Source organism: Corvus cornix, chromosome 7 (assembly GCF_000738735.6).
Source record: "Corvus cornix cornix isolate S_Up_H32 chromosome 7, ASM73873v5, whole genome shotgun sequence".
Classification (NCBI taxonomy): Eukaryota; Metazoa; Chordata; class Aves; order Passeriformes; family Corvidae; genus Corvus; species Corvus cornix.
The window spans coordinates 15,391,936-15,406,569 of NC_046337.1; the positions used below are offsets into that span (position 1 = coordinate 15,391,936).

General features: G+C 58.3%; 1 protein-coding gene across 11 annotated transcripts in view; it reads right to left on the bottom strand.

Moving 5' to 3' along the window:
- Positions 1-14,634, bottom strand: part of TNS1 (tensin 1) — a 68,974-nt gene that overhangs the window by 33,193 nt on the left and 21,147 nt on the right. For 9 of the 11 annotated variants that reach the window (XM_039554587.1, XM_039554590.1, XM_039554589.1 and 6 more), the window contains 14 exons: positions 13,364-13,402; positions 11,152-11,193; positions 8,352-8,401; positions 7,880-8,051; positions 7,477-7,527; positions 6,836-6,958; positions 6,470-6,534; positions 6,273-6,356; positions 6,042-6,154; positions 5,372-5,432; positions 3,926-4,001; positions 3,659-3,788; positions 3,220-3,285; positions 2,503-2,664 (listed from right to left, as the gene is read on the bottom strand). In XM_039554587.1, coding sequence (XP_039410521.1) covers positions 2,503-2,664; positions 3,220-3,285; positions 3,659-3,788; positions 3,926-4,001; positions 5,372-5,432; positions 6,042-6,154; positions 6,273-6,356; positions 6,470-6,534; positions 6,836-6,958; positions 7,477-7,527; positions 7,880-8,051; positions 8,352-8,401; positions 11,152-11,193; positions 13,364-13,402 — 1,234 coding nt within the window. The remainder of the gene's footprint in view (positions 1-2,502; positions 2,665-3,219; positions 3,286-3,658; positions 3,789-3,925; positions 4,002-5,371; positions 5,433-6,041; positions 6,155-6,272; positions 6,357-6,469; positions 6,535-6,835; positions 6,959-7,476; positions 7,528-7,879; positions 8,052-8,351; positions 8,402-11,151; positions 11,194-13,363; positions 13,403-14,634) is intronic. The other 2 variants (XM_039554585.1, XM_039554592.1) reach the window with 1 other exon arrangement.

Sequence of the window (14,634 nt, forward strand, 5' to 3'; positions counted from 1 at the left end):
TTCTAGCCTCCTCCTGCCTCCCCGGAGCCAGCTTGGCACCCCAAGGAGAGCTACCACAGTGCTGGCAACTGCAAAAACAGCCAGAAGAAGAAGCATGCCATCACCTCCCTTCGGCCTTCAAACACCCTCAGCCAACCAATGGCCATGGGGACTGCAGCAGGAACCTCTCATGCAGCCACCACTGACCCCAAAGCCCTTTCGAGGAAGAGGAAGGAGCGCCCGCAGAGCCACTTGCCTTCCCCAGGCTGTGCGGACATGGATGAGGGGCAGAAGGACAGGCTGTGGGGGAATCCCAGCATACCCCACTCTCCCTAAGGACCATGGGGCAGCCCAAACACAGTGGGCAGCAGAGACCTTGCTGAGCAAAGAAAGAGGGCGAGTTCACTGATGGGGCCAGCATGTCCCATGGAAGTGGCTCACAGAGAGCTTGTTGAATCCAGCTGTGTCCCCTCAGCCAGAGAGGAAGATGTGGGGGTACAGATCCCCCTCTCATGCCTCCTGCTCTGGAAGAGCTTAGCCAACTGATGACCCCACTGCAAATGAGTTTTCCCTTCTCCAAGTCCCCACAGATAAGCACAGCAGAGGCGAGGGGAACACCAGGACAGGCACCATCCCCAGCCACCCACCTGCCTCTCCAGCTTTGGGGTCCCACAGGACCATCCCACCCTGCCAGGCACCCCCCAGCCCTTATGGGTGCTCCGTGCTGAGACAAAGCTGCTGGAGAAAGGGCATCCACTGCCACTGAGAGCGGCTGTGGCCAGCAGAGAGGTGGCATGGGGGAACCCACCGTTTGGCAGGCGATCCCGATCCCGTTGGCCCAGGCTGCAGCGACGGTCTGTGGGGAGCCTTCACCGAATGGCAGGACGGGCAGTGGCAGGGACAAGGAGCAGCGGCTGATCCCAGCTCAGCGTGGGTCCCGGTGCCAACCTCACCCCCCTCCACCCCCGGACACCGCTTGCTCACGCCTGGTGGTGCCAAAAATGTGGCGTGCAATTCCCTGACCAAATAAGGCAAGAACGACCATAAACAGGGACCCCCCCTGCACAGCCGGACACCAGAGCCCCCATCCTGGCTCGGGACAGGCTGGAAAAGAGGAAAAGTGACAACAGAGAGGGAAGAAGATGGGAGCCCCTTGAGCCCTCACCAACTCCCACCACCACTGCTCAAAGTAGCCCATGGGACAGCTGGGGAAAGACCCCTTACAGATGGGCTTCTTGCAGCTACTTGTGCTGGCAGGGGTCAGAGGGCAGCCTTCTGCCTGTGGCTTCAATCTTCCACAGTCCCGGCTCATCTCCAAACTGGGGCAATGTTTAAAAATTCAAGGTGCCCTCACTCCCTATTGCCACCCTCCCAGCACAGAGGACAGCCAAGTCGGCGCATGGAGGCACCTCCACAGCCCTGACGTCTGCTAAGACCCCCCAAGGGGGAATGGAAAGGAGCCCTGGGGCACTTCTGCAGCCCCAATATTCACCAAGACCCCCATGAGAGGACAGAGATGAATCCAGGGGTACCCCTGCAGCCCTGTGAGGGGCTAGGGGTGCAGAAACTTTGGCCCAGGGTTCAGAGGGGAACACATGCAATGAGGCACTCAGGTCTCTGCAGGCAGGAGGGGGCTGCCAGGCAGTCTTGCCAGCTTGAGGCTGGACCCACAGCTCCCCAGCTCCTACCGCATAGCTGAGCCTGCACATCACGAGTTGCCTGTTTACTGCCCTGTGCCAAGGCAAGTGCCCGTGCCAGCTCCACAGAGCCGTCCCAGGTCCGGTTCCATGTGACCACCATAGCAGAGACACTCTCGCCCGCCCCAGGCACCCAGAGCCCCCACCCTCCTCTGCAAGCATGGCATCCACAGCTCCCACTCGAAGCAGCCGGTGACCTTCAGGGACATCACGGACTGCAGCTGTCCCTGCTCCAGGGACGCCTCTCCAGATCTGGCCAGGAAAGTCCAGGCATCTGCTTGGCCACGGGTGGCCTTGCCTCCAGGACAGGGGCCCCCCACCTTTCAACATACAAGTCCTGCCCGTTCCTGCCAAGTGGGTGACAGCAGTCAACTTGCTGCAACAAAATGGGTGCTCAAGGGGCTTTTCCCAGCTCTGAGAGATGCAGCAGACTCTCCAAGGCCAGTATGACATCCTCACCCTCAGGGAAACTAAGGCACAGCTACATCCTGCTGTGCTTGCAGCATGAGGAAGTAGCTGGGATACCTAATGGTCCTGCAGACATGGGGTTTGGATTTCCAAAAGCTCTGGGTCATAAACTACGGCTGGACTCTGCTTGTGCAAACAGGGACTTTGACAGCAAAGTGCTGAAAAAAAGAGCCTAAGCTCCCTGGCACAGTGGCAGAAGGCAAAGTCCACAAGATCTTCCTCTCCCATCCCATGGCCACACTGCTCCCACCAGCTGCCACCTGTCCCCAGCTCTGCTGCCCACCAGTGTCCACTTTCCTGGGGTAGGGGGTATTTCCATGTGGACACTTTGGCCACTGACCACCTTGTGAGCCCTAACCTTTCTCCAGGTGCTTGCTGGGCAGGGGTGGCTCAGCCCAGGCCCCCTCTGCACTGTCCTCACGCTGGATGTTGAAGTTCTCGTAGGAGTCCCAGCGGATGAGTGGGTCGGACGTGTTGTAGTCCACAGAAACACTGGGCCCGTTCTCCAGGTGCTCCATGCCTGGAAAGAGGCAGGATGGTCAGACAGGATGACAATGGAACCAGCAAGGGTGGAATGGGGGAACAGGTGGAAAAAAGTGCATGCAAGGAAAATAGAACAGGAGCCATAGGACAAGGCAGGAGATTCCTGTAGGAAGGGCAGCATCAAGACATGGATGAGCACAGGATGTACACTGAGACTCACAAACAAGGTGTACAAGACTGCCTGGGGCTTTTGGGGTTGCCTAGAGACCGGCACACAGACTGACAGTGAGTGTGCATGGGTCTGGACTTTCTGAGCAAGGGAGTCCTTCATTGCCAAACATTCCTTCCATCTCTCCCGGGCCAGCAAGGGCTTTGGAGAGCAGCCTCCTGGGGAAGAGAGCGAGAGAGATAGGGCATCCATGGGTGCTCCTAGATCAGCCTTACTGCCTGGATGCCTCATCCCACCCTGGTGACAAAGGGACTGCAATGGGGCAGGTGGAGGTCACAAGGGAGGGAGCAGGGGATACAGCTGAGGAGAGGGAAAGGAGACAGCATCCAGCTCCAAATCCCCATGGCACTGAGCCAGCCATACCTTGGATCTTCTCAGGGCCATAGGAGAACACAAACTCCACCTTCCCATACTCGGGGAAGCGGTCATCTGGCAAGGAGAGAGCAGAATAAAGGGACTAACTCCATCCATACCTCCAGTAGTAGCCAGTCACCCCAAGCACGCCTACAGACCAGCTTAAGGCTGGGAGCTGCTAGGGGATATCCCTTCATGGGGCAGTGCATCTTAGCCCCCAAAACAACCCTGAGGCAGTCCCTCTGCATCAGTAATGGTTTTGGACACGAAAGGGATGATGGTGCCACCACTTCCTGAGCAGCACCACACCCTGCAGACAGAGCAGGGGGTGCCCTGTTTCAGCAGGGGTGGATCTGGGGTGGGTGCCCAGACGTCCCCATGATGACACCAGAGTTACAGGGGCAGGAGGATGAGGGAGTCTGGAGCAGGAAAGTGCCAGGGCAGTTACCTCTGAAGGCCTCATCCAGGTCCTCCTTGCCAAAGACGACATCAAGATCATGCACAGCACACGTGTGGAACTGCACACGGAAAATCACGTCACGGGTAGGGCTGCGAAACTTCTTGTGGTAGCACTTCAGCTGCAGAGGGGAATGGGGATGGGCCATCAGAACAAGCCCCCAGACCCAGACAAGGAGAAATCTGGGGGTCCTGAGGCAAGGAGACCACCCAACCCCTGGCTGCTTGCTACACCAGGAGCTGAGCTGAGGATCCTTACCAAGATATCACCCTTGAGCAGCAAGCCAGGCTCAATGGTGATGCAGATGCCCGTCTGGCTGTCTCCTTGCACATTGCTGCAGAGAGGAATGGTGGAGGGATGTGAGCTGCGGTACAGAGCCCCCCAAGAATTCCTAGCACCACCTCAACCAGCCCTTCCACCCAAAACCAGCCAGGAAAAAGCACAGAGCTGGCCCTCCCTGTGACTGAGAGGGGTCCTGTCCACCACCTCAAGGGGCACCCATTCCCAGTGGAAGAAGGATGGGAAGGGGAAACTGAGGCACAGCTCAGCAAGGGTGCAAAAACTGCTGGGTGGGAGGGTTTGCCCAGGTTCCAAGTGCTGGGGCTGGGCAAACCCTCCACCATCCACCCGGCTCCCACGGCTCAAGTGGAGCTTAGGACACAGAGGGGGAAATCTCAGGGAAGATTCTTCTCCCTGCCTCAGTTTCCCTGCGGGAAGCCCTCCCTCCCAGAGCACGGCCGACAGGCTGCCGACGGGTGGTGGCGTCAGCAGCCAGGGACAAGGGAAGAAAGGAGTTGGATTTCACAGGCAAGATAAACCTGGAGTTTATTACAGGCATCCCATAAACAGTCTATTAAAAGCTGAAAGGCAAGGCTGGGATGGCAGTAAATCTCAGCTAACAGGGACCCATGGCTACATGGAAGTGAGATCCTGGTCCTGGGGGTTGAGATGGGAATAGCCCGGAGGTGAAGTGCTCTGGTCCCTCCAGGGAGACCAGGAGCCAAGGGTCCCACCCAGACTGGGATGTGGTGCTGGCAGAGTGTCTGGGAGGCTGGAGAAATCAACTCCTGCTTTGCCTTCATCAGTGCCTGCTCCCAGGATCAGCATCAGAAAAAAAAGTGGGGAGATTAAAACAGGGGGAAAATCTTTTTTGGGGGAGAAAAAAAAAAGGATATTAGCCCAGCTGGTCAGAGCATGGTGCTAATTACACCACGGTTGTGGGTTCAGTCCCCATACAGGCCATTTACGTAAGAGTTGGACTCAATGATCTTTCTGGGTCCCTTCCAACTAAGAATATTCTGTGATCTGTGAGGACTAATCCAGGCAGGAGGAGCAGTTCTTTGGGCAGAGAGAGAAGAACTGCTGTCATCTCCCAGGGAGATGTCCCCATCCCTGTCCCGACTCCCTCCGGGGACACCCAGCCCCAGGCTCCGTGCAGCCCCAGGCTCCCTCTGCTGATACGTGGAGTCACTACAGCCCTCTCAGCAGAAGGGTCCAGTATGGCCCAGAATGCCCAGCATGGCCAGTTACCACCTCCAAAAAAAAAGGAAGCCCCTTTTTTTCAGTTCCCTGGACCTCAAACAGACTAAGCACAGAGCACAAGACCACACGGGACTTGTCCTTGACCCTCTCCATCTTCCCCCGCTTGCCACTCCCCCCCCCACGCTGGGCAGGAGGAAAGCCCCGTGGTGAGGAGATAGTTACTAGATCCCCGAGGTGTAGACGGGCTGCATGGCCTGGTAGATTTTCAGGAAGGGCCGACAACCTGGAAGACATCAAGGCGGGGAGAAAAGGCACACTGCTGTTAGCCGGCTGGGCGGAGAGGCCAGGGCAGGGATTAGTCACGGGGGAGAAATCCAAACAGGGAGGGAGCCAAGGCAAACAGCCACTCCCCGCCCCAGCCAGCCCGCACCGACTGAGAGAAACATCTGCAATGGGCAGAAAGGATGCTGTGCATGAGCTGAGAAAGGGCAAAGCCCTCACAGTTCGGGTCCTGTAGGACCTAGGGCAAGTGCTGGGCTGGGGATAGGGTGAGATGATGACCTGGGTGAGTTACCAGCACCAGACAGGGTACTGCATCCCAAACCCCAATCCCAGTCTGGTACCATCCTTCCAAAAGCTGTCAGAAAAGGTGTCATGTCACCTCACAGCTCAGGTTAGCGCCCAGCATTAGGAGGGCATCCCCTGAGGGCATGTCTGCCAGGAAAGAGTAGCACCCTGCTAATACAAGTGAACAGACTCTGAGAGGGAAAGGGAAATTCAAATCGCCAAGGAAATGGCAGAAAATATCCCCCAAGGAGGACAAGCCTGGCCAGGCAGTGTGGGGTGGTGGTGTGGGAGGAAGCAGGCTGGGGAAGCAGCTGGGGGCACCTACCTCCTTTCGACTCAAAGTTGGGGATGCCGTGCATGATGACATGGTGGAGGAAGAGGGGCTTGTTGTTCATCTTGATGCTGCCAGAGAGGAGCCCACTGAAGTAATGGATGTACCTGGAGGGCAGACAGGCAGCTCAGGGGCAGAACCCACAGAGGAACATCCACCTTGGACCCCTGCATCCAACCACCCTATGGGGAAAAAGCCAGCCTAGAAAGGCGTGCCAGCACCCACCTCTTCTGGGATGGCTGTCCCACCGGCACCACCTTGTCCTCGTAGAAGCGCTTCATGGCAAACCTGTCCAGAGCCTGGTCAGCACTGTGGGGATGAAAGGGCAGATGAGGTTGAAGGTAAGTATTGGCACCAGCACCACTGGGATGGAGGTCACCAGTGGGCCCCAGGGCCAACCCAAGACCTCACGTCTCTCTCACCTGGCTGAGATGTTGCTGTAGTGCATGTAGGCAGCGACTACCACCCCCAGCCGGCCACGGTTCCCCTGCAGACACACAGCAGAAGGGGTGTCACAGGGGCAGCAGGACCTGTGAGCACCTGGGCACAGCCACCCCACACAGAGGCACACACTGATCCCTATATGCACACGCCAGCCCACAGATGCCCCAGCCCTTATTAGACACACACCAATCTACACATATGTGCTGACACCTACCCACACCCCAAGCCACAAACCACCACATTCCCTACATCTCTCAGCCTCTGAGGCTGCTCAGCCCGATCCCTGCAGCCCCACAGACCCCCAGTGCCTCCATTGCTGTGCCCCGGTGACGGGTCCTGCCCACCTTGTTGTGCAGCACCACCACGTTGTGTGTCGCCGCGTTGAGCCACGTGTCCATGGCTTTGCAAATGCTGCAGATCTTCTCCAGCGCAGGTGTGTGCATGTCAGGCCACCCAAAATCCAGCACCTGAACAGGGGGAACAGCCTGGGCTCACATCCACATGCACTCCCATGCAGAGTCCACAGCCTGCCAGTGTGCAAAGCCCAGGGCACGTATCCAGGGTAGGCATTAACTGTGTTGCTCTGACGTGCACCTCCCAGCCCCAACCCTGCACCCCACTGCCCAGATCCCTGGCCCAGGGAGGCCATCGTGGTCCCACATCTCAGGCCCCTCATCCCAGGTTACTTGGGTCAGCTTCTGAGGGCTCCCCCATTGTCACAGGGATGAGGACAATGCCTTAGGGAGGTCTCCAGGAGATTCCAAACAGCCCGTTTTCAGCTGAGAATAGGGGGCTGGGAGGGCAATGGGAGTCAGGCTGAGATACCACAAATACAGTGTGAAGTCTCAGTGCTTTTCTCAGGGTTTTTCCCAGCTGGGTAGAATAGGTTCCTCCCCCAGACATCTTGTAGCAGGGAGCAGGTCCTGCAGACAGGCCTGCCCTGAGGCCCCTGAGAAGCCCGCTGCTTCTCACAGCTGTGACCCACCTTGGGGTGAAGTTTGTTGACATCACGTCTCCGCTCAGAGAGGTTGAAAAGCTTTAGGGAAGACGAAAAACAGAGTGAGAGGACATCTTCCTCCCTTGCTGCCACCTCACCTCTTCCTCACCCCAAAGCCTTCCCAAATCCTGCTGTGAGAGGCTTCCCTGGACACATTACCCTGGGTAACACCTTGGCACAGGGCAATACAATGACCAAAAACTCCCAGGGGGTCTGAAAGGCACTGGTGACCTTCAACGAGAAAATATCCCCCATAATGCAAAGACCCTCCCTCAACGGAGCCCAGATGGAGACAAGGGTGCAGCATCCATCCCCTGCAAGCACCCATCCCCAGCAGCTGAGCACCCCAGCCCCTTCCCCAGCCTGACAGGGACCTAGCTGTGCCCCTCACCACATAGTTGTTCCCATGCTTGGACTTGAGCATGTGGGCCACTTCACGGAGGTTGCTGGAGTAACTCTGCTCCTCGGCCGCGCTGGGGTAGGAGACGGCGATGATCCGCTCCGTGATGTACACCAGGTCCAGCTCACAGCTGCTCTCCATGGCTGCAGTCAGGCTCATGCTCCTGGGCAAGGGACGGGACCACTGTCAAGACATGGCATGGGGAGGGGACACAGGGACCCTTCCCCACCCTGCAAGACAGGCTGGCACACATGAGGACACAGCTGCCTGCAGCCTTTCCCCTGCTCCCAGTCCTCTTGGAGTGTCTTGGGGACCCAGCTTGGGAGTGGTGGGTCATAACCCCTGTGTCTTCTCCGCTGGGAGCATCTCCCAGGTGTAGCACCTCTGGAGAAGCAGGTGTTGGTGAGAGGGAGCTTCAAACACAGCAAAGATGGTCATCAGAAGGGGAAACTGAGGCAGCTACCTGGATGTTTTGCAGCGTGACTGCCCACTCCTGGGGGATTTTGTGGCATCCTAAAGAACCAGAGAGGAAAAGCAAGTTACTGCCATGACCCAGCCACAGCCAGCACAGGGGTCCTGCTAGACCTGGGTGTGATGGTGCTGCCAAAGCATCCCACCCCCACCACACCACCACACTGCACTGAGTACTCTCACAACCCCAAAATATCGCTGTCTCCAAATCCCACCAAGCATCCCAGTGGCACAAGCAGCTTGAGACTGATCCCACAGGCAAAACCCAACTCTCACAACTCCAGTGCAGCTGGGACCAGCTGCCATGGGCACTGTGGGGCAGGTGCTTTGCCAAAGGGTCCCACAGGACCTTTTGGGAAGATGCTGAGCTGGTAGAGACGGTTTCAGGCATGTCACAAATCCCTCTTCTTCCCTCTCCATCAGGCTGCAGGCACACACCTGATGGGACAGAGCTGCCTTGGCCCTGCCCAGAGCAGGGGCAGGTTTGCTGCCCAAGCAGCATCGAGGAGCCAGCCAGGCACGACAGTTTGCTTTGGCCCCAGCTCCACCGAGCCAAACGCCTGGAGGAAATGTTTGAGCTCTTGGAGCAGGAAACTTCTATTTATGCATGTTCTCCGGCCTCGAAAATTTCATCTGCAGCCGGCTTGCTCTGTGACTTTGTGACCTCAGCCGAAAAACAAAGCAGGGTTTCCAAAAAAAACCGCTGAGGAAAAACACACTTGCACCTCATTAGTTTTAGTATCTCCAGCTAATAAGCAGAAGTCATTTAAAGACTCATCTCACACAGGCAACATGCCTGGAAGGATCAGAAATAAGAGATGCATCCTGCAGCTGATTCCTGGGATGCCCCATTGGTCCCCAGAGCTGCAGGACTGCTGCCACTCTCCTCGGGGCTGCGGCATCCCACAGCCAGCACACCCAAGACAACGGGAGGAGGTGGGAGAGAGGTTTCCCTGACATCCTTTGCCTGCCACATTCTGCCCACCCAGCACAGTCCCAGAGCTGCTCCCATGGACAGCCAGCGTCACCCTCCACCAGCCTTGCGTGCCCCTTTCAAGGTCAGGTTGCCCTGCAGAGCAGGAGTTGGGCTCAGCAGCCCTGGGGCCTGGGGACAATGTCTCCCCTCCCAGCCAAAGCCAGAAGGCAGCAGCTTCGCCTCAGTGCCCAGAGGTGCTTGGACAGTAGTGACAATTCCCCCTCCAGTTTTTCTTCCTGGTGTCCCAAATTGCCTGCTTACCCCAGAAAGCCCCCAGCATTGCTGAGGGCAAATAAGGTGTTAAAATGCAGCAAAAAGAGAGGTAAAACCTCTCCTGGGAGAGCCAGGGTGCATGGAACAAGCCTGAACCTGAATGTGGGCTCGTCCCTGCATCACCCACCAGTGATCAGGATGGATCCCCACCGTGGCTTGTGCAGTGCCCCAAACGTTCATAATGGAGATTTCCGGGGTCCCACACCCACACCCACTGGCCAGGGGAGCCCCATCAGTCCATATCACCCCATCCAGCTGCAACAACTTCCCAAAACCACTGCCTTTCCCAACAGAGAGCTGACATGGGGAAACCAGGACTCACCCCCAGCTCCCGCATGGGTAAACTGAGGCACAGGAGTGCAAGCAAGCTGGGGACACCAGAGCCCCTCTCCCTCCCCATACCTGGATAGCAGTGAGCCCCTTGCTAATCCATTTCCACGCCATGGCGGGCCCACTCCTGGCACCCTCCAGACCCGGGCGAGAGGGTGCCCAGAGCCAGGGCGCTTGAGCTCCGCCTGCTCCCCAGGCTCTGCCCTGCTCCCCCCTTCCCAACCGCAGCCACGCCACATCTCTGCCGCCAGCCCCTGCACGAGGAAGAGTCAGCCTGCGATCAGCTGATAGGAGCCAGCGCTCCTGTTATTAAACACTCCTGCCCACCGCCGCACTGGGAGAGACCTTGCAAACGTCCCCTGTGGAGAGAGACTCCAGCCAAGCCAGTACAACCCAGTCCAGCCCAGCACAGGACAGGCTGGTCCCAGTCACTTCGGGTTGAAGATCCCTCAGCCAACCCCATCAAGAATACACCTTTCAGTCCCAAGCTAGCTTGGCATGTCCCCAAGCTCCTGGCAGCATCCAAAACCTGCAGGTCCCTTCTGCTTGGAGAAGGTGATGAAAGGCATGAGAAAGGCTTCAGACATACCAGGACACATCCCTGAAAGACAGCAAAGCCAGCAAAGGAGGTTTCTGACTGGATTTTTTCTAGCTAAGGATGCTCTTTCTCACGGTTGGAAACATCTCCTGGACAACCAAAGGGATGAGGCAAAGCCAGATCTCAGGTGAGGAAGGCTTTCATCCTCCTTCTCATGGGAACCATCATGCCTCCATCCCTTGGGTCCCAGCCCCAACATGCAGGGAGGCCGGCAAGCTGGATGCAGGCGGGGGGGAAGCTGTCCGCGTTGACTTTGGCAGTGGATTTGTCTACACTGTCTTAGCAATTTCATGTCCACAGATTAAATAACAGATACCCAGCTCTGAGACAGGAAAGCCAGCTTTGCAGCAAAAGCCTTGGCCCCCAATATGCTCGGCTCCACCACCACCTCTGCCACTAAACCTGGGCATCTCGCTTGGCCTTTGGCATGGCCATCATCACCTTGGCTGGCAGGGAGAGAGGACTTCAGGGTCCCAGGTACATTGGGAAACTACAGGAGCATTCCAGGCTGAGGGATTTTGGCTGCAGGGGGTGCTTGCAGCAATGGGACAGGTACAAGTGACCCCCCAGGAGGTCTTGAGGCAGAGATCAGCCTCCGTGACTGGTTGCACTTACCAGGACTTCTACCTGCTTGGTGATGCTCTCCCCCGGGGATGGCTGCAGGCAGGAGCAAGGAGAGGGTGAGAAAAAGGCAAGCAAGAGAGGAGAGATTGAGAGAGAGAAACACACAGAGCGGGGCCAGGGTCAAAAGTTCCCCCTGGCTATTTCTGGTGCTTCCTAGGAAACACACCACGGTCCCATTTCCTTCCCTGCCTGCCAACATGTGTGCTCTTCCCGAAGGTTGGGAATCCCCCAAAACCCAGGTGCAGAGCTGGGATACTCAGGTACCGAGGACGCTGCCATCCTGCCTCTCAGCCACCGCCGCTGGCACGGGGCCACCACTGCCAATGGGAAGCACTTGGCTGAACTCTGAGCCTGCTCTCTGATGGGCACCTGGTGCCCCCACATCCCTGGGATTCCAGATGGATCCTCCATGGTCAGACCCTACAGCTAGGAAGTAAGCAACAGGGCAAGCCCAGTGCAGTCCCACACCCAGCCTGGCCACTGGCCACCAGCAAGACCAGCTCCCCAAGATAAGCCTGATCCCACAGGGCCAGTGAAGGACCCCAGTGGGAGCAGAGCCGGGGTCTGAGATGCTCAAAACGGGAAAATTTGGCAACATGCCACTGGAGAGAGCTCTGAAAGGAGGCTGGGGACAGGAATTAACTTCCTGGGGTGGGGGAAAGTGTCTGGACCCCAAATATATGAAGCAGGAGACAGATACCTCTGTCTGGGAATGGTGGTTATGGTGCCTGGGGGTGGCACAGCAAAAGTACCCAGATGGGTGGGTCCCCAGATGGGAGTCTTGGGACCAGGAGGATGGAGGTCACCCCCAAAACCAGGCTGTTCTACTCTTGACAGCAGGGCCAGAGCAGACATTTCCATCCACGAGACAGGGCAAACCCCTTTCGATTTCCTCCCAAAGCCACAGTAACGGTCCCAGCTCGAAGCCAACATATTTTTGCTGTTGATAAGTGCCCAAGGAGGTTGGCAGGGATGGGGGGTGCGGGCAGAGATTAAACCGGGGGCAGATAACCACCGTGGGGCCCCAGGGCAGGGAGCATGCTCCACTCCTACCCCATGCCCTCGCTCACTTGGGCTCTTGCACTGCCCTCATGAGCTTGCAGGTGAGACCTACATCCCCTACACTCACTTTCCAGGTGAGACCCCTGCCCAGCTATGGGGTGCCCAGCCCAGGGCCCTGTGTGAGGCACAGACATTGCGGCACTGCCAGGCTGCCGAGCCCCAGCTGAAATCGTGCCAGGGCCTCCTCTCCCCGGCGCCTGCCCCAGCAAGCCTTGGCACACGTCTGGAGCAAATAGGAAGGGCTGCCACACTGGCCCCAGGCTATGCCAGTCTCCCCACTGCCCGTGCCTGCTCCGCCTGCTGCCACGGGCATGGCTAGGCTGGGGACTGGGCAGGGGAGCTGCTCAGCTGGCCGGACACTGCCTGGTAGGCACCATCATGTCATGCTTCCCAAACCTCTTGCTGAGCATGGCCTGGTTCCAGGTGACATCCCAGTGCCCCGTTACCCCCAGAGCCCAGTTATGGCCTGGAGCAGTGTGACAAAGGACTGTGGCTGTCTCCCCAGTACCCCCACACCCACCCTCCCCAGGACAGGGTGAACGGAGATGATGCATCCAGCTGTTCTCCTGGTGTCCAGAGAGGACAGGGTGGGAATGGCCGTGCGACGTGCAACGGCCATGGCCCCAGCAGATCATTAAAGACTCTCAGGAGAGACAATAGTAAAGGGTGACAATAACAAGAGCTGCAAATGTATGGCCTTGGGCGCCCGAGCCAAAGGCACATCTGGTACAGTCATCTCCGGGTGTGTAAGAAACCGCCCCAGATCTGGCCAGGGAGAGAAGGCCCTCTGCGCCAGGGGACCCCGGAGCCCTGGATGGTCACGTCCTATCTGCCTGTCCCTCTCTGCAACCCTGCAAGCCCCTCTTCCCTGAAAGCTCCAGCTGCAGGAGTCCCATGATAGCTGGGCTACTCCAACCTGTGCTGCTCACCTGTGGGATGCCCTTCAGCCAGCAATGGTGGGGGGCACAGCACCAAAATGGGGGTGCTCTTACCCCCAGCTCAGGACCCCTGTGGCTTTGAGGGTGGAAGACACATCCTGAAGCCCCAGGACAGAGAAAGCCCCCTACCCAGAACAGGATGCTTTAGCATCCCCAGAGAGCCCTGGCTGTCACCTAGGATTCACAGTGGAGGTGTCACTTACCAGCTCATAGTTGACAGTGGGGGAGCAGGGGGTCACAGCCTGCAAGGAAGCAGAAAAGAGCCAGGATTAGTCCCTGAAGACCACTGTCCAATATATGGCATGGGAAGAGGTTGGAATGCAGCATTCACCCCCACCCACCCCACAGGGAAAACAGCACCCACCCAAGCAAGTGACAGGGGCACTGCTGCCACCCCCGGCAGGGGCACTCCTGCCACCCCAGGCAGGAGCATAGGCAGCGTTCCAAGGTCAAGGCTGGCTTCCTGGGAATGGGAGCAGGCTCAGGGCCATGGCAGCTGTGCCATTCGTCCTTGGCCAGGGAGCCAGGACAGCCCCAGCCCCGGTGGGCACGGCAGGCACAGCACAGCGTGGCGCAGGGCGGACGCCTGATGCCAAGAGCAGCTCCTGGAACAAACCCCAGCCCAGCCTCGTGAGCTGCTGCAGCCGCCAGCTGAACAGCCCATCTATTGTTACCTTAATTACCAGCGGCAATTACTGACAATTAACCTTGGGTTTTGTGTGCACCCCAGTCCCTCGGGAAGCAGCAGCATGCCAGGGTGGGAGAGGCAGCGCCTCGCTGGTGCTGGGACAGCAGGCACAGGCGCTCCAGCCCTGTGTTGGCCCTGAGATGCCAACAGTAGTGGGAGGGTGTGATTCGGCACTTTGTCCTCTACAAACCCCACCAGGAGCAGTGACCCCAGTCAGCCATCCCCTGCCCCATCCCAGGAGGGAGCCAAGACGGCAAACACCACTCAGGGGCTGGTCCTCTATGGCAGCATGGGGACCCACTGCACCCCACTCTGCCTCTCCTGCCCTGGGCCATAGAAAGAAGGATTTGCCCCAAGCACCTCACTTGGAGCACCCCTATCCCATCCCACGCTGGTCCCAGAGGGTGATGCCCAGCGCCTGCTCCCCTCCCCGGCTGCTAGCCTGCTCCCATCCCGTCTCACTGTTTTCTTCAGGGGTTCCTCCTCCTCCCGCTCCCTTCCCCTGCGCATTATTATTATGATTTTATTCTAATGCAGAAACGCTTCCATAAAAGGCCCCTTTCCCTGCCCCGCGGCGCTGGCCCCACGCCAGCCTCCCTGGAATGTTCTCCGGCAGCGAGCCGCTGCTGCGGACGGAGCCGACGAGGGCTGTGCTGTACCCTGCACCGTGCCCCGCACACTGCCGTGCTCTTCCGCTGGGGATGCTCAACAAGCGCCCCTGACCCCCGTCCAGCCCCAGCTACAGGGCCAGAGATGGGGGCAGATGCGCAGCTCCCCCACCATGGG